Here is a 19,647-nt window from a genome sequence, read left to right as displayed (position 1 = left end):
GCGAAGCAGGCATGGAGTTCACCAATTCGAAGAATCCAGTTCTTGTTCCCTGTGGAAGATTGAAGTTTGGTTGCTCTCTCATACAAATCAAGATCAAGGGTGATGACTGTTTTCTTATGAGGACCAACCACAGCAGCTGATATCCCTTGAGCAAGACTTAAGATTGTAAAGAGAGATGAATAGTCAGTGGGAGGTCGGCGTAACAGAGGAGCAATAATCGCACTCTTTGTCAAGGATTCATTTCCTTTCTGCTGTGCCTGAACGAGTAAGGAATTGGTGGCTGCCCAGGTTGGCACTACTGTCTTCTTCAGTGCTTTGGCTGATGAGTGTACACCAGGTCCTTCAGAAGTTTTAGTGCTTCCTTCACTTTGTTCAATTCCATGGACTCTGGAATTCCCACCTGAATTGTCTAGACTAGGAGTTGTCATTGCCATAGGCTGTTCAATATCCGAAACAAGGTAATGTTCAAAAGTTGCACCTGAAGTAATCGACTCCAAAGATTGCTCGTCCTCAGGTTGTGTATCACTGTTCTGATCAGAATGGACGTGGAGGCTAGTCTCATCATCACTTGATTGTTCTGTAAGCGGTGATTGACTATCAAGAGGCTCAGTCAGTTGAGAAATATCAATGTGTAGAGATTCATTTGCAGCTACAGGGTGTGTTGCACTTGAAGTTGTATTTGACCTTGTAGAAAAGGATGCCATGAACCACGCCTTGTCATACATGTCATTTTCGCTGATGGCATGCTGAAAGGAGCCAAACTCAAATGAACTGGCAGTGATTGTTTTGACTTCAAGAGATGGTGGATGCTGTAGTTTGATGTCTACATCAATGGGTTTGACATCGTCTGGAATCCGGAGTGGTTCACTGACCGGGAGACCTGTGGTTGAGTCACTATCCCCACCCTGGTTCTGATTGATTACCAGAATGGTACCATGGAGAGTGTTCTGACCGTTTTAATACGTCCAGTCCAAGGCATTTATTTTTCTAGTTTTTCTTTAACACCACATTCAGTAACTGTTATATGTTATAATTAAGCCCCCCCCCCCGGGTGGAAGAAGGGGGGGGGGGGGGTGATGCGTTTAGGCATATATACGATGATCAAGATGACAGCCGGTATTCTATGTACCAGGTCCTGCAAGCTTTAAATACAGATGATCTCTCAAAATGGATGATTCTAAGGTACTTTCAAATGAATTAATATAGCAAATGTTATTCCATGGCGGCCATTTTGAATTTCAAAATGGTGGCCAATTCGAATGGTCAGTTACTGGGAGCTTGTGTTTTGTTTGAAAACACACATAGCATCAATATTATGATACTGTTACGGTACAAACCTTTCCAGGTGCTTATAACTTGAGACATGAGATAAAATAGGATTAGCAATGGCGGCCATTTTGAATTTCAAGATGGCGGCCAATCGAAATAAAGCAAAATTTTATAAAAATGTGTATTGATATATCAGACATCATAAGCATACATTTTATCCCACATTTGCACCTTCCCCAATGTCTATAATATGAAATAATGGTAAAAAATGCATTTTTTATGGTGGCCATTTTGAAATTCAAAATGGCCGCCTAAGACGTGGTCGAAAAAAATGGTACCAAAGTTTTTTGGATTCGGCACCCCCAAATTGACAAAGTTAGCCCAAAAAATCAATTTTGGCACAATTATCTCACGGGATTCAATATTGTGACATTACAGGCTGTACTATATGTCACAAAAATTATCTGATCTTACTAGCCTATACTCTTGGGAAACTACATGTAGTTAGTGTGCACAGGATGTGGGCAAAACTTCTATAAACATTATCTTTTCAAAGATCACCTTTACAAATTTCATTTACACCTTGTAAGAAACATGTTGCCGTCCGTGTGAAAATATCAAAGTAGTCGCTGAAAATTTCCTGCCGAAGTTAAATAGTTGAAACCAACATTTTGGCTATTTATCACATTGTCATACTTGAGTACGTTTAAAAAGAAAGTTGGCCAAATTTGACATGTTGTAGAGAAAGGACATGGAAGAAATGTGACTCAAGAGACCCTTGGTTGGTTTTGAGACAGAAAGCCACTATTGATGTAAAAGCCCTTGGCTATGTTTTGTATCAAATGTTAGTACGAATGTTGGCGAGCAAATATGATTTGCGAATGTCTGCTATGCAAATTGACTATTCTTTTGTGTTAAAATTAATTTTTTTATGCAACTTATTTTTCAAGGAATGGGTGAAAAAACAAATTTTACAGTGAAAATCTGTGATTCATCATTCATCCTGCCTCGATTAATGACTAGGTAATATTGTAATCAGTTGCGATATCAACTCTGATGCTGTTATAAGATTAAGGGCTGAATCTATAAGGCTATTTGTACTGCAGTAGAAATACAATTTTTATTATTTCTATTGTGACCGAACATTATTGATCAATTGTTAATTCAACTTCTTTCATGACTAGGTCCAAAAAGTTTTAATAGTATCTTAGAATTGACTCAATATCTCCCTCCCCCCCCCCTTTTTTTTGGGGGGGGGGGGAGGGGGGGGAGGGGAGGGGGGGGGGGGAGAGGGGTTTAATTCTAACCAATATTTGCTTTGGAACCACTACAGATTCAGTTTTAATTACATTTATTTCTGACTCTTTTGGCATGTAGATAGTGTGCATGCACGTTTCATTACTGTTTAATCCGGTTTATCCTTTGTCTATAAAATAGCCAGATATTGACTTTTATTAATTGTTATGGAAAACTAAGCACATAATAAATGATGAAACAGAAAAAGAGAATTTTAATGAGGAGAAACGTGAGCAAATTTAAAGTGATAGTAGATGTTGTGTAGGAACTAAGCAATGAGCAGCAATTGTAACACACCCAAAGTATTCGCTAAAATGTAAATATCTATTTATAATAATATGTTAGTCCATTCTAGTGTATTCCATTTGTAACAATTCATTCTAATTCAATAGAAACTTTTATCAATTGTATAAAGAATACATTTACCACTTGAAAATAAACAGATATTTATTTGAAATGGTTCTGCATGCTTCTATCTTTTTCTAGTATCCTTTGCAATCCACTGACAAAATTGCTCAAAAGGACATTTATATCTCCTTATTTTTATTTCTAATTTTTCCTTTTTAATTTTCACTTTTTAATTTTCACTTGTTATATTTTGCATTCGTTATCAACATTCTGTCCGAGGTTGTGACCTTAAAGGTAAAACAAAGTTTTGGGAAATTTTGAAAATGGCCGCATAGCGATACTTTAACATTTTGATAGCACCTATAGGCAGCCATCCAATGGTAGCTGCAACCATGAAAATGTCAGAATATGCAGTTTTTATCTTTAATTTCCAAATTGGAATAGCCAATCGGTCGATTTTAGTTAAGAAACATTGTTTTAAAGCTAAATTAATATCTTGACCTTGACAGGGAACTATACAACATCATGATTTATTATTTACAATTTCATCTCTTTAGACTCTATTTCAACCACGACAAAGATCACCGAATATTGTAGGATCGCATGCTTCCAATATGTTCATTTGAACCAAATTCATAACCCCATACCAAAACTTTGTACAGTATTATCTTTAAGTTCATAATGAATACTGACTATTTTCACATTTTCTTTCTTAGGTAGATAACTTAGAAATCATAAATTGCAGTAAAAAATAAACATATGAACACAAATGAAGTATGAACTTAAAATGACCCACAGACATTCTGAAATTAACAGAAGAATTTAATAGACACTATAATGCCAATGGATATTGCATCATTTGAGATTTTGAGTCAAATTATAAATGATAAAGGCAATTTCAGTAATAAAAACAAAGAATAATTTAGGCACAACAAATAAAAGACATTGTACATCCTAACAAAAACCTGAATTGCATTGAATCTGCAGCAACTAAATTATCATACCCTAAAAAGAATTATAAATAGAGAAAATCAATCGAGGTTCAAAGAATTTATTAGCCTCTATTCCTTTAAAAAAATCAATGCCATTTTTCTTTCTGGGCACTTAAATTACTTGTAGAGTCTACAAATGATTTAAGTGCCCTAACAAGATACTATATCCCAAATATATTAACGAATAGTAACTAAAGAAATATATTGAAACACAAATAAATAATAATACAGTGTATGTAATTAAAAATATATTTAAAAGAATATACTGTGTGTAAGGGCAGGTCCAAGCTATTGTCCCCTCTGGGGGTCAAATTTCATCTTTATATATATTTAACAAACTATACCTCATTTTAAAGCTGAAACTATGAATTTTATGAATCTGATAAAAAAAATTAAAAATTATCGAAATACGAAGAGTGCCAAGGTCGCGAACTTCGATTTTTATTAATTAGCGTGACGTACGGGACATTACGTTTTTATTTTTGTATCTCCTTTGAATTATTTGTTTAAAATTAAATATCTCAGGACATGTAGACCATCATGCTAGAAAATAGGAAAAAAATATCAAAACTTTCAAAATTAATTAATTATGCAAATGAGGTAGGTTCCGAAGTGTGATGTCCCGTACGTCACAATTTGATCATAATTTGTTTAATTTTAATTATGAAAATAATTTTTTTTTTTAAAGATATTCTAGGAAGTTCTAATTTAGATGAATACCTCACAAAAAATAGGTTTAACAAAAATTACAAAAATTCTGTGTTGATTACATAATCAAATTAAGAAATGTGACGTACGGGACAAGTGTGTGACGTACGGGACAACCCCATACAAAACCAATGCAAGATGTGAAAAAGGAAATGACCAAAAGGAGAATACATACTGTGTAAGGAAACTTGTTGTATACAGGGATATATGAACATTCTAACTGGGTCCCTTCTAGGAATTTACTTGTTTGTACTGAATTTGATGTAATTAGTCTTCAAGCCAGACCCCTGGTATTATCAACTTTGGTATTTTGCCAGTTGATATCCCCAACATTGGCAGGATGCTAAATATGTAAATCATAATAGTGTACTAGTTCCTGGAATGAGTCTAATGAAATTATATGGTAGCAGATGCACCAGAAGCTGGCTTTTACAACTCATAGATGCTGTAGGTTATAATAGCACATGGTATCAAGCTCTCCACATGAGGTTGTTTTAATATTCTATTTAAATGACATATTTAGATGTCATATATGATGGTAAAGGATTACAGCATACACTGTACATGTTATGGAGCCAGCTCAGGAATTCTGATCTCCTAAAAACTACATGTAAATCATAACTTTTAAGAAAGGATAGCCTTTTTGAATATTTCACACTCTCACCCACTTAGGATTTTTATCACTTTTACACCCATGCATTTTTGTTGATTTCACTTTAATCTTTTGAATTGTGGAAAAGGTCACACAAACCTTTAGGGTGTTAATTTCTTATAGCTGGTGGTGTTAACAAGATGTCTTTAATCAATACGAAATAAATTCAAGTTTTACATGTATATTTTTGTATCCATCTTTCACAAACATGTAGGCTACATTAATGTACATCAAAATTCTTGAATATCTGACAGCAACATATGTACATGTTCTAATCTGTGATAAAAAGATTTAGAAAAGACAATATGTTCAGCATTATCTTTGAATTCCTTCAAAATTCTATGATATTACTATCAAGTAATTCAAACAAGCTATGAAGAAAAGACTTCATATTTGTAATGTATCTTTGTTCACAAACACTTAGAGCATAACAAATGTTCTTTGACAAAATATGATGTGCCGAGCGTGCCCCTGTGTTTCAAACAAGTTTAAATAAAAGTTTTCAAATTCAAGTTCATCTTCTTCATTAATTATTATCTAAAAACATTTAGCAATGTTGAATGGAATGGATCAAAGAAATAAGAAAAGATTGAAGCATGACTGCACATGATAGATGGGTAAATGGAATAAAAATGGTAATATAGTGTATATGAATGTAAATCAATTTGTTTTCTTTATTAAAGTAATATTTGTATTGATTTACCTCATAAATTATCACAGAGGATATAAGTGATGGTCAGAGGATCTAATTGGGTTCTGAAACACTCTAATTGCCACTGATTTAAGTTAAAATTGTTCACATTTAACAAATTTTGACGAAAATTCTTCATTTCAATGCATTTTCCCATAGGGAAAAGTTGTCCCGTACGTCACGTGTCCCGTACGTCACATACACACATTTTTGTTTTGGTATATTACATAACAACGAAAGGTCAGAAAAATATGGTAATAGTTGTGATTAATGCTTGATTCCATAATGAATTAAGATATCATTACCATAAATCTCATAACTTAATAAATTCAGAGAACTTTTATGATGAACTTATTTTTGAAAAAGTCAGAAATTCTCTGGTCCCGTACGTCACGCAGCACATTAATTACATTAAAAATTAATTTATGAATTGGTGAGAACTAAAACTTTTCACGAATGAACTAGCCCATAAAAGCCACAGACTCATACCAAAAGATAGCCATATAAATAATGTCATCCATTGTTATTTCTTGTTTAAAGTCTCTGAATGTCCCGTACGTCACAAAGCAAATAGCTTGGACCTGCCCGTAAGCACACACATTTGAGTGTAAACAATAATTCAAATAGCTTAATCCCATCGAATATGTATTCCTTGATCCAAGTTTAAAAGATTTTAAATTTCTGTCAATAATCTTTAGAAATCTGATGATCTACATGTACATATTGAAGATAATCATGACCATTCAACTACTGCAATCGATCATTTGAAATTTCCAATCAAAAGCGTAGGTTTTATTTTCTTTCTTAATTTTTTGTTTGTTTACATGGAAGTGCATGCTTACTGATTATCTCATCCAATGGACTATTTCCAACTGCTAAGCCAGAAATGCAGCTGCATACTTGTTGCTATGTCAGGCAAACTCACTATGACTTCTGGGCTTGCATTTAATTTAAAACTTGCATTTAAAGAGAAGGTTGAGTTCTGCATGGGAAGAGGTGAAAAATAATTTGTGAGCATTATCATGGTATTATGCAAAGTGTGGAAGAACATCAGATAACAAATGTTCCCTGAAAAGCATGGCTCTTCAAATGCCTTAATATTCTAAATATGGCATATAACGTCATAAACATCGGGACTGATTTTTACATCACGTGTTTGTGTAGTCCCATATACATCTTTCTGTGTACAGTGCTTGTAACTTTACCAAGACAGAGTAATAATAAATATTTTGATGATTCCAGGACCTTGTAGTACACACCAAAGTTATATGCTAGATGATAAATCTTTTCTCATCGAACCCACAACGTTTCTTTTACAATGCAATCCCATGACCAGAACTCAACTTTAATGCAAATCAAATTATTAAATGCGTTTAATATGCAAAAGGGGCCTGGGAAGTAAATTACATTCCACATGAAATAGTCTGAAAAAATTCTTAAACATCCTATCTGATGAAAATACAACTTAATACCAATGGCAGCTGAATGAACGTAGAATACAAATACATGTATAACGGAATACAGGTCATAGATATTTTCCCTTTCAGTATAGCACAAAAAGCAGATTAAAACCTAATTTTTCGCACTCCTCAAACAGGGGTCAAATATGGTGAAGAAATAACATCTGGACCTGATCGGGAGGGTGTTTCACAAAGATCCTAAGTCGAACTTAACTCTCAGTTGGACTTAAAAATTATGGAGAGCCATTTGTAGCCTTAAAATAAAATATATTCAAAAGCCAAAATTTAGACTTTTAATAAATTCCACATCAAGAACATGAAATCTCCGTGATAATAGAAAGTATGAATGATTTGAATCAACATTTTATGCCTTTTAAAATAACTTTAAAAATATATTTTCAAAGATGCTAACGGCTTTCCATAACTACTAAGTCCAACTTAGAGATAAGTTCAACTTAAGATCTTTGTGAAACACCCCCTGCTCACCTATATTGCTGAGGAGATGAGCTGTGCTTAATTAATACAATGTCATTGTGAATATGCATACTCCACATAAGTTGATATCGATAGCTAGTTTTCAGGTCGTCATCTTCCGGTTTTCAAAGCTTTAAGTTTTGAGTTTTTAGAGATCTTTCCTTTGATATAAAATTTAAGTTTGTGGTTAGCGCATGGTACAAAAATCACCCCAATTATCCATAGACTTTTTACATTTTTGTATATGATCTATGATCAAAGTAGTATATCTTTTCCCCATATGAAAAGAAAAAAAGCCCTAAATATGTATAATTTGCAAATTATTATATACATGTATGTACCATTTTTATTTTTAAGTTATCAAGTTTTTGTGACCTGTGCAGTGCCTTATCTTTCCCTCCTCAATTGAAAAAGAGTTATAAATAAATGCAAATTAAAGAAAATAGCGATACAGCAAGATATACGCAGATTCTCAAATTCAAGATAAGCCTTGCAGTAACTTAAATTCTCAGAGATATTCCTATAAAGTAAACATACTGTTCTGTATAAAATATAATACATTTATAAAAAAAAAAAGAATACTATTATTTCATGAAGGTCTATATTCACATCACTTATAATGGTGAACATGAATTCAACCAAACATTAAAGATGTTCATGAGTGGGTATATAGTCGTTCGTGAAATAGGCAACTTGGCAAACACCGAGCCAACAGGTATTACGCTTCCTTACGGACGTACGCGTAAAGGGACACTAGTACCCACGGGAGCGTAATACCCGTTGGCTCAATGTGCTGCCCTCTATATACCCACGCGTGAGCAACTTTAAAGGTACCATTTTAATACTCTCAACAAAAGAGAAAGGTGACAAGTTGTGCGTAAATTCATCTCGAAATATTTGAAAAGGTTTATTACAATGTTCCAGCTAAAGCATTTAATTAAATGCTAAACCCTTTCAGGACAGGAGTTGTTATTTAGGGCAAAATTTATCGTAGGTTATTCTTCAATTTAGCAACAATCATTTTTTTTCTTTTGTTAATTGCTACACTATTCTTATAAAATCTGATATCTCTGCAAAACACATACAATAGGTAAAAACTTTGTGAAAAGTGGCCAATCTTTATCGAAAACCAATGACTTTGAACCTCTCAATGTGTTGCCAACTTAAGGATTTTAACGATTAATTTTGCTTTTTCAAATTCCGGTCATCTAATGCAATATGATCATGCAACAAAATAGATGCAGTGTGTGCTGAAAATTCTGTCCTTTCTAATTCTACTCATGCATCTGGTTGAATTTTAGCCAAACCACAAAATGTGGAATGCTGCCTCTTTTACATCTCTTTATTTTAATGAGTAATTTTTATGTCACCAACAGTTTGGATGGAGATTTTGTAATCACCTGTAAAATATAAAATGGTAACTTTAAAGCCTTATTCGCATGTGGCTTAGTGAACCACCCCAAAATCACTGCTGCCGCAAATTAAATTGACATGAAACTCAATGTGCTTCACATTTTCTGCATCTAAGCGAGTACACTTGGAGACCTTTGCTACAAGCAGCTAACTAATATTTGTTGACTCCCTACTTGGATTTTAATTTACTGGTAAATTGTTCTTTACTAGCTTTGCTACTTGCCATGGCAATCCTTTTCAGGTGGTTTACTACAACACATGTGAGCAAGCCTTAAAGGGAAAGTCCACCTTTATATTTCGTTGGGTTAAATCATAGGGGGAAAATGAGAAAAACAGATTAGTGAATGTTTGAGGAAGACTTGATAAAAGTAAATAAATTAAATGCAAATTGGAAACTACAAATACCTTTCAATTTCCAGTTACTTGGTTATTGATAAAGTATTAGATCTATTTTTATCTTATGCACATATGTAAAAAAACAAATGTATAGTAACCATATTTATAGTGTTTGTGTAGATATAATATGTTCAGACATAACTGTAATTCATTTTTTTCCAGGGAAAATGGGAGAGATCCTCCAGAGGTAGGGTGTTTCACAAAATTTACAACTTGTGGTTGATTAACACTTAAATAATTCATAACTTTATAATTCATTTTTCATATTCTTTTTGAATTTTTTCAGATTTTCACTGATCAGTTTCACTTTCTTTCCGCTATTAATAAACCAATGATTACCAAGGTGGATTTTCCCTTTGAGATCTCATAACATCTGATTTTTAATTCCTCAAACTAATAATAATAATAATGATATGTCTTGTTTACCCTGGGTAGCCTCTTCAGTATTAATACTGTTTTCCCTGAGGGCCCTGCAATCATATTATTACCCCGGCTTTAGAAGAGCCACCATGAAAAGGCACTCCAGCATTCAAGGAATTTCTTCCTACCGGGTACCCTTTTACCTCACCTGGGTGGAGAGTGGCAAGTCTGGATTAATGTCTTGCCAAAAGACATTGGCGCCGCGGTGGGACTTGAACCGTGAACCATGTGATCCACGGTGGCTCATACCTGATGAGCCCGTGCTAGTCAGTCTCTTGACGACCCCGAAGATGGTATCCTCCAGGACTCTAGAGGGAGCTCTTGCAGCCTACGTATCTTACGAGCGCAGATTCCTAACCACACAAATCCAATTATAACGCAGATGGCGGATTCAATGTAGTAGCCATCAACATCTGTAACGCACTTCCCATCTGCTTTCGTGCAGACCTGGAGATTTTAAATGAGAGTGGCAAAGGAAGAAGAAGAAGTTACAAAGAGGATAAAAAAAAAAAATATTAATATGAAGAGATGAAGAAGAAAAAGACAGGAAAAAGGAGAGGAGTCAATTCAATAAGGTAAGAGTTAGGAGTACATGACAAAACATTAAAAGACGGCATCATGCGAACAATAATTGAACATGGAAAAAGAGAAGATAGAACAAAACAAGACTAAAATCGACATAGAATAAAAGTGAGAAGGCATGGCATTTGTAATATATGAACCAACTATTAAATAACAATTTTGTTTTCACCATGTGAAAGGGTAACTTCTTGAATTGCCAAATCTAATCTGAAATTCTGAACTAGTCACTTATGCTCAATAAGATCACTTATGTTGATCTAAAATTTTATTTATTGGTACAGTTTATTAAGTCCATGAAGCATGGTGGCACTTGAATTAAATGCTGATTTCATAATAAAATAAATGAAATGAAATGAATGAATAATGATAAAAGATCAAATTAAAACACTATTTGATAAAAATCAATAAAGTGCAAATATATGTATCTTAATCATTATTGATATCAAAAGACAAACAACACCATAAAAATACACACTCCATGGCCTAATAGTAAAGAAGAAAAACAAGCACCAATCTACAAATGGATCATTAAAAATCAATGATTACCTCTGCTTCTGCTTTCGTGTCACAATCCAACCCTTCCTCCGTGCCCCCGTGGCACGACTTCCAGCTGAGGCTGTCAACTAGCCAGAGCGCTACCGTGGCGGGCCAGTTGCCCCCGAGATTGGAGACGGTGTTGAGCAGGGTCATGTAGGTGCCCCCCATGAGAGGGTCCGAGACGCGGGCGTTGAAGGCCATCGTGGACACAAACATGCTGTAGAGGGCAACCTGTGAAAAGGCATAAGAAAGTGTTAAAGCGGGACTGCACTACTTATAGCTACTTGCGCCCTCTAATGAGCACACAATGCCTAATTGGTACCTGTTGGTCCCCCATGATTTTCTTTTTTTCTTGTGTTAATTGAGAGCTGATTTGATGAGATAACCACCTGCCAGTGACCTTCCAGAGAGGTCTAATCTCCCCTGGCAAAACTAGTGCAGACGCCATTCCATAGATCGTCTGCTTAGAGCCAGAAGGGTGTTATAATTCATATATCCTAAAGCCTATCTGCACTAGTTTGGCCAGGAGGGATTAGACCTCCCTGCATGGTCACTAGCAGGTGGGTATCTAATCAAATCAGCTCTCAATTAACATATGAAAAAGGGGACCATGGAGGATCAACAGTTACCGCTTAGGCATTGTTGGCTGAATAGAGGGCGCAAGTAATGCAGTCCCGCTTTAACACATTCTGGATCTGAACAGATAATGATAATAATCCGTTCTTGTATAGTGCATTACACATTTTGATATATAACGTCCCTTTGCGCTTCCAGAGAGCCATGGAAATGATTACCCTAGCTTTAGCTCTTGAAACCATCCGATATTAGTACACAGTGCACTTCATAACTGAATCCAGCTTTTACACTACCAAACCATCATTTTGCCAAAGCCCATTTTGTCTATCATCCATGATACATGGTCTAATCTACAGTCAAATCAGCATTTTGGGTGAGAAGAACTGGGTATAATTTATACAATTAGAAGTAGCAGTATTAGCAGTAATCAAGGAGATAGTAGTCAGGGGCTAGTTTCTCGAAATTGTCATAAGTCTAATTTCGTAAACATTCCATAGAAATGTGCGTTAATTCTAGTGCTGTGGTCAAATGTTTAACCGTCCGGTATCCGACCGTCCATAGCACTATCCGTGATGTACTAGTTAATTCTATAACGCACGTTTCAATAGGATGTCCAAGAAGTTAGACTTATGACGGTTTTGAGAAACAGGCACATGAATAACAGCAAAATGACTTTGAACAGGTAAGCCTTGTGATTGAGATTTGACAACGGTCTCCTTCATATACTCTACCTAAGCCCAATAAGTGAATACATACCTGATGTACAGCATAGCTGAATAAAAGCAACACAAGATAAGAGGTCGGGAAAGATCCATCCGCAAGTCTGAAAGATGGTGTCACCCAAACTACCACTGCAAATTCAATGCCCATAATCAACCTGCAAAGAGTGAAACAGAAAAAAATAATGTTGATTACATTAAATTACAACCAGTGCCCCTCCCCTTTAAAGATTACTTGCATTGTGAAAGAAACCGTGTGGAATCAATCAGTATGATCATGTAGCATACAAGTATTGATGTGTACTGTTAAAGGTTCTGGAGTCATCAAAATGATAAGAAATTCGGCCCAGTCTTGGTAAAGTTACAAGCACTGTACACAGTAAGATGTATATGGGGCTACACAAACGTGTTGCATAAAAGTCTGTCCCGACTTGTATGATGTAACACATGCCATTTTTTAAATATTAAGGCATTTGAAGAGCCATGCTTTTCAGGAAACATGTTTTATCTGATGTTCTTCCACACTTGCATACAATGATAATGCTCATAGATTATTTTTCACCTCTTTCCAGAACTCAACCTTCTCTTCAACACTTGAGTTTCTTGCTTGTAAAAGAATAAGCCACTTCTGGGACACTATCTGCGCATATCAACACGAATGCTGGAAATGTGTTCATGAAAATTACTTAATCATTACTCAATTATGCACAGACAATAAACAGGTGGAAGTATTCTTTCCAAGAGAGCAAACAAAAGGTATTCATGCAGCGCCTCCATCACTTTGGCAGCTATCATTCTAAAATGTTGGGGTCATTTGTGCATGTACCATCTCTGAAGTGGCTTATTCACGAGAAAAAAAGAAACGGAAAAACCCGATGACATTTCTTTCATCTTTTATCCTTTGCTTTTCAGCAAATGCCAGGAATAATGCCACCCCCTCATTTGACAGACCCCTGGATATGCCACAATATATATGAATATTACAGTGTGTCCCAGAAAGAAAAAAAAGAAGAAAATTATCAACATTTTATCATAACATAATCACAATTATAATCAATAAATGACACCATTTGCCCGACATATGCATCATATGAGTTGCATCAAATGAAGAGGAGGATCTAAGCTTTACAAATATGTGTCATTTATTAATTATAATTGTGATTAAGTTATGATAAAACATCAATAATTCTTGGTTTTGTTTTTTCTGGAATGCATTGAATATAGTGAAAACACTGTGGAAACTCACCTCCATGGCATAGCTTGGAGGTAGATATTGAGTGGTCTTGACCCGGCTGTATACTTGCTGATGACCCAAGGAAGGATGATCTGGAGGGGTACTAGGGGGACAGCAAGGAGGGCCATGTCCTCCCGCGGTACCCCGGCCTCAATCAGCTTCAGACCCGTGATGGCATCAGCTGCTGCATAACCCATCTGAGTGAGGAGAAAAAAATTAGGGCAGATTGAGAGAGAGAGAGAGGGGGAGAGAGAGAGAGAGAGAAAAGTGAGAGAGAGAAGACAGAAAGAGAGCGACAGAAGAGAGAGAGAGAGAGAGAGATAGAAGAGAGAGAGAGAGAGAGAGAGAGAGAGTGAGAAAGAGAGAGAGAGGGAGAGGGAGAGAGAGAGAGAGAGGGAGAGAGAGAGATACAGAGAGAGGGAGAGAGAGAGAGAGGAGAGAGAGAGAGGGGGGGAGAGAGAGAGATACAGAGAGAGAGAGACGAGAGAGAGAAGAGAGGGAGGGGAGAGAGAGAGAAGAGAGAAAGGGAGAGAGAGAGATATAAGAGAGAGAGAGAGACACACACACACACACACACACACACACGCAGACAGACAGGGATAGAGCGGGAGGAATAGAGAGTTGAGTGACCACCTAAACATCATTCCAAACACACACATCCTCAAAACACAAATAAAGAATTCACTGTTAACAATGCATTTTGCAACATTTTATCTTTGACTTTTGACCATATTCAGATGTACCGCACATTCCATGATTAAATGATCATCAAAAACTGGGCAGCATTGTAATGGAAAATAAACAGGCTTTCTAATGATACCACCCTCAAGTATGATAATTTTAGTTACAATGCTCTAACTAGACTGGCAGAACATTTTTGAGGAGTTTATATGGCAACATTACGATGCTCAGAAGAGAAAAAAAAGGTATGTATTCTTTACCTTAGAAGTGATGACGATGACAAGAAATTTCTTGATAATGGGAAGGCGCAAGATTTGGGAGAATTGTTTATACGCTGAGACCACACCCATCTCATGGTCGCCATGGCTATCCTCCTCATGCTTCAACAAGCCAATGATGGTGGTTGTGATGAAGAAGACGATGCCCCAAAAGAATAAAAATTCTAGACAAAAAGAAGAAAGAAAAAGAAAGATTAATATTTAAATAATGATAAGATTGAATATTTAGGGATGCTAGAAACAAAAATTACTACTAGTACTTTGCTTACAAAATCACAGATCTGTAGACAAACAAAAAAATATCATTAAATAAGTATATTATATAATATGAATGAAAAGTAATATCTGAAAATAATTAGAAAATATTTCTCCAAATATCTATGTAATCTTGGGAATGAGATTAATACAGGTAATTCCTGTCTATTTTAACACTGTTTCATTTAGTTCATACTTTTTTCATTCAATTTTTTCCCAAACCTTCCCAATCTTACACATCCCAAAGTCAATTTTTTCTTTAGTCATTTATTTTCAATATTTGTCCAATCAATTTATAGTTTCGCTTTCAATTACATCAAAGTTAAATTCAGGTAATCATTCTCGGCTGCCAACGTACAATTACATGTGTCATTCATATTTGTCACTCGTTCATTTTAAAAGGTCTTGTCTTTGCGATGTATTTAAATGAAACTCTCTTGAAATTTATTACGCACAGACGAATTTGATTATTCTGCAGAGGACCACCAGGTGAGACAAATTCAAATGACATCCGATGAAAATTAATGGAATAGTGTTGAAAATCGATTGACGTTTATCTATCAAACTTGAATGAAAAATGACTAAATTAACTTTGACATTGACATAATCTCGGATTCCTAGGACAAAATTTAAGTGCACATAGATTCTTTGAATGTAAAGTGTGTTAAATTGACGGGAAATCCTTTATATTCATTATTCAGATCATAATACATCTAATTACATAATTTGAGTAACATCTTGGAGGTATTTTACAAATTTTTTAGTCCGGAATCCAAATGCATCAAATGCTTTGAAGTTGTACGACTAAACCAGCATCATTTACTGATAATCAATAGCATCAATAGTCTACCAATTCAATTGTTCACTATTTGTAACTCTATGCACTAACAAGTTTTTGGATGCTTCTTAATTGAGTGTATTTTGGATTAGTGACATACGCATTTTGCGAGAATGGACTTTTTCAAAGTTTTTCATATGATATCATGACTGAATGTAAAAATCTAAGCTATCCATCCTGACATATATTAAAGGTGGGTATAAAATGAGGATATTAGACATGCATAAGAAAAATGAAACCATATTTAATAAAGAGGTGAAAGAAACCAACCTTTTAACGTTACAATTCCCTGCTCTTGAGGCTCCCATCGTAAATAAGTATTACAGAAATGAGCCGACTCTAGTGCAATGAAGATAACATTTCCAATAAAGAAGCCTGCCGTCTGACCAACGGTATTGCATGTTGATGCATATCCTACATTACTCTTAGATAACATGGTGAGGGCCCAGCCATCCACAGCGATGTCCTGCGTCGCTGCCAGGAAGTTGAGCATGAAGAAGAGGCCAGTCAGCAAGAGGATGTTCGGATCTTGCCCGTCGTCACCCAGGAGACTCGTGACCTGACCTGACAGTATCATCATAAAGAGGCCAATCAGGTACTGACACGGAATCAGCCATGACTTGCGTCTGCCGATCCGCGACACAAACACAGAATCGACGATGGGCGCCCAAAGGAGTTTGATGCTGAATGGCCAGTAGACGAAGCTAAAGATGGCCTGTTGCTTGTAGCTGATGTTGCGGCTCTGCAGGAGGAGCGGGATGCTCCCAGCAAGACCAAGAGGTATCCCTTGCAGGACATAAAGCAGCAGAAGCAGTAAGATACTGTTTCGATCCCGTCCAAGGTTACTACATCCCGCATGGTTTTTATCGTGTTCAGAATCCTGTCCTTTTCGATCAGTTGGAATGTCTGTATCCTCTTTCATATGGGTTGGTCTGTTATCAACCTCTTGCGTATTATCCCCTCTTCTATCCTTCCCTCTTTTCATCTTCACTTCTTGTCTGGTCATGCAATAGTCTACTGTTTATGTACTCTTCGACAGGACTCTGAAAATGGAAAGAAAAAATCAAGAAAAAACAGGTTACATTAATGTCATTAAATCAATGATTAATGATATACTTGCAACACCCTGTTGCTGATCTCCGACAAAAGCATAGGGAGAACAAGAAGAAGACGAAGACGATTACATTATTACATTTTTTACTACAGTTTGAACCCAAGTGACACGTCAACGTCTATGCTGGTACTCGTCAAAAGCCTTTTCAGCAACTAAACGAGGATATTGTGGTATGGTGTCTCTCATGACAATTGTTTGAACTAAATTTTGACCCTGTGTGAGGAGTGATTTTATGTGTAGGGAGGCCAATGCCCAAATCTAACTTTTTAATTACTAATTTGTTTATACTAAAACTAAGATTAAAAGAAAGCATTTACTTTCACTAAGAAAATCCACCCATCTGCCGACTCCATAGGTTCCATCAAATAGGAGATATCCAGCTGGTTTGTAGCCATTTCCTTCTACCCCTTTCCGTACGTAAGAGCCTTGAAACAATTATATTTCATGTCGCAAAGTTACGTTCATAATTAGACAGGCCCGAGGGACAAAGTTCATGATGAAGTTTAAAACTTCGCGCGAAAGTGCAATCACTCAACAGCGGCTAGCCTTGAATCGGTCGCACACGTACACACCTTCTTCTTCTTAGTTGATCCCTCCACCGACACAGGCAAGCCCCGATGCAGGCTGAAGTCCAGCCATCAATGTGCGAACGATTACATCTTCTACTACTACGAGCCGAAGACGATGGTTCAAAAAAGGAAAGAAATATATATAATTCATTGATATTTACCTTAGATGTGTATTCCAATAATTTGATTTCCTCATGAGTATTCCTTATTATCAACGATCGAGAAGTTACGAGGTCCAATTAAAATCCATCTTGCAGCGAACACAATCATAGCGCACATCCATGCATGCAACGTACGTGTACTAATATTTCTCTCACTCTCTCTCTCTCTCTCTCTCCCTTTCGCTATACGTAACATACACACTCACTAACCATGTATCATATACAACACACACCTTCAAATCATGGCTTTCATTTCAATTCTCAATTGGAGTATAGACTGCTCACGTAGACTTTTTTTTTTACTGAAATATCTTTTTTAACACTTCTCATACATTACTGCACGACACTCGTATCTAGTGCTGTGAGAATAAGGTACTAGGGTCTATAAATAAGACTACGCTTTGGGCACGCTCTGACCGGAGCTCAGATTATGTCGCAATACCCTTTATTTTTGGCGCGAACAATGACGTCACTGTTCACTGTTTTCCTTCTCATTTTGAGATGGATGTAGCTATAGGGCTCAAACCAACGCAAGATTGACAGAAACATCGTACTCTATCTACTTTCGAATGTTCAGTTTGTAAAAATCTGTATTTAAAAAGATATAATCTTTTTTCTTTATATTTTCTAGTTGTTAGAAGTGGCAATTGTGAACATCTGAAATGTTGATCTCTATCAAAAGTTCTTTACTCAAAACGGATCCCATATTTTTAGGGTCTACCTTCTGCCAATGAGAAGGTTTTTAGTGAGCAAACCTCTACGCCCTCTAGGATTTTCTTAGTCGGTGGTGCGAGTGCGTCAAGGTCGTCTGCAACCACAATTATTGGATTAAAAAACGTCAAAATCTGCAAGATTGTCAACAAATGGTGAAAGACTGTTACAGATCCGTGATTATAGGTATGTTGTGAAATGTATAATTGTATTTTCTTTTCATATTTTCTTCAATTTTTATTTTTACATCATTTTTTTCCCTTTGCTAATTTTTTGAAGTGGGCGACGAGCGCACAAATCGTAGGTGTAGAAGCCTTACGCCCGGGCATTGGCCTCCCTATTATGTGCTTTAGAGTTCCATATGTACCCTCTAGTCTACACGTCTTTAGACTGACTGGGCGTCACCATAGGTAATTCATGTCTTTTAACCCATAGCGATGCGGGATACCGCTTTGTCGGACTAAAATCCAGAACCAGAACCAGAACAGCCATAGCCATAGACTAGCAGTTCAGTCTTTTCGGTAGAAACATTACACAAAGGATAGCATACGGGACTACACATCTAAACAGCTGCTCTTTTCATCATAACTTTAAAAAGCACAACAAGACATTATTATTTTTCAAAAACTGTGTTTACAGTGTGTATATAAATATATATATATTTTAAAAATAAATATTCAAAAATTACGTACCACGGCTAGTCAATTTGAAGCAATTTTGTGGTGGTATTCATTTCTGAGGCTTTACTTTAAATACACGTAGCCTAGGAAGTTGCGCATTATGACAAGCCAAAAAATCAGCTCGCTCCGATTTGTTCCCGGTTTATTCTGTACAATTAGGCTGTGTTATAGATGTTTCGATGGGATAGTCAAGAAGTTAGACTAATTAATGACGGTTTCTAGGAACGGGCCCCGATTGCTATGGTCCTTTATGGATGTTTAGGATGTTTTTTTTATATTTTTTACAGACGTGTATCAATTAGTGTTTTTTTTTTTTTTTTTACTATTGCCCATAAACATAGGCCTATATATATTCTTTTTTGTGTAAAATGTCAGTGGCAGTGCCAGACCCCTATGAAAAATGAATTGTGCTGATGGAGGGTATATCATGTATTGCACCCAAACAATTTGACATATAATGGAATAAATAACTGTTATACTGTTGCTCATAAAGTTGGATTTTTTTTAATTTTTTAACCCCAATTTATGGAATTATTTTGACAATGATTTATTCCTAATAGATGTAGTTAATAGTATATATTCTCAGATTTTAT

The 19,647-nt window shown here is 35.9% G+C and overlaps 1 protein-coding gene across 1 annotated transcript; it reads right to left on the bottom strand.

Moving 5' to 3' along the window:
- Positions 1–9,505: 9,505 nt before the first annotated feature.
- On the bottom strand, positions 9,506–19,167 carry LOC115918460 (acetyl-coenzyme A transporter 1-like). Its single transcript, XM_030979720.1, has 7 exons — positions 19,067–19,167; positions 16,090–16,862; positions 14,709–14,890; positions 13,780–13,964; positions 12,571–12,691; positions 11,248–11,469; positions 9,506–10,566 (listed from the first exon to the last, which is right to left on the bottom strand). The coding sequence occupies exons 2-7, from the start codon at positions 16,823–16,825 to the stop codon at positions 10,387–10,389; spliced, it is 1,626 nt and encodes a 541-aa protein (XP_030835580.1). The 5' UTR covers positions 16,826–16,862; positions 19,067–19,167; the 3' UTR covers positions 9,506–10,386.
- Positions 19,168–19,647: the final 480 nt, after the last annotated feature.

The sequence above is a fragment of the Strongylocentrotus purpuratus genome, unplaced genomic scaffold, assembly GCF_000002235.5.
Source record: "Strongylocentrotus purpuratus isolate Spur 01 unplaced genomic scaffold, Spur_5.0 spur5_contig_816, whole genome shotgun sequence".
Classification (NCBI taxonomy): domain Eukaryota; kingdom Metazoa; phylum Echinodermata; class Echinoidea; order Camarodonta; family Strongylocentrotidae; genus Strongylocentrotus; species Strongylocentrotus purpuratus.
The sequence above is the reverse complement of the archived record's forward strand: the minus strand, read 5'-3'. Positions and strand labels throughout refer to the sequence as shown.

Coding starts and splice junctions, on each gene's coding strand:
- LOC115918460 (XM_030979720.1), bottom strand. CDS start 16,825: ATGACCAGACAAGAAGTGAAGATGAAAAGAGGGAAGGATAGAAGAGGG. Junction 12,692..13,779: donor CTCCAAGCTATGCCATGGAG/GTGAGTTTCCAC, acceptor CACTCTTTGCAG/GTTGATTATGGGCATTGAAT. Junction 10,567..11,247: donor ACACGAAAGCAGAAGCAGAG/GTAATCATTGAT, acceptor TAAAATCTCCAG/GTCTGCACGAAAGCAGATGG.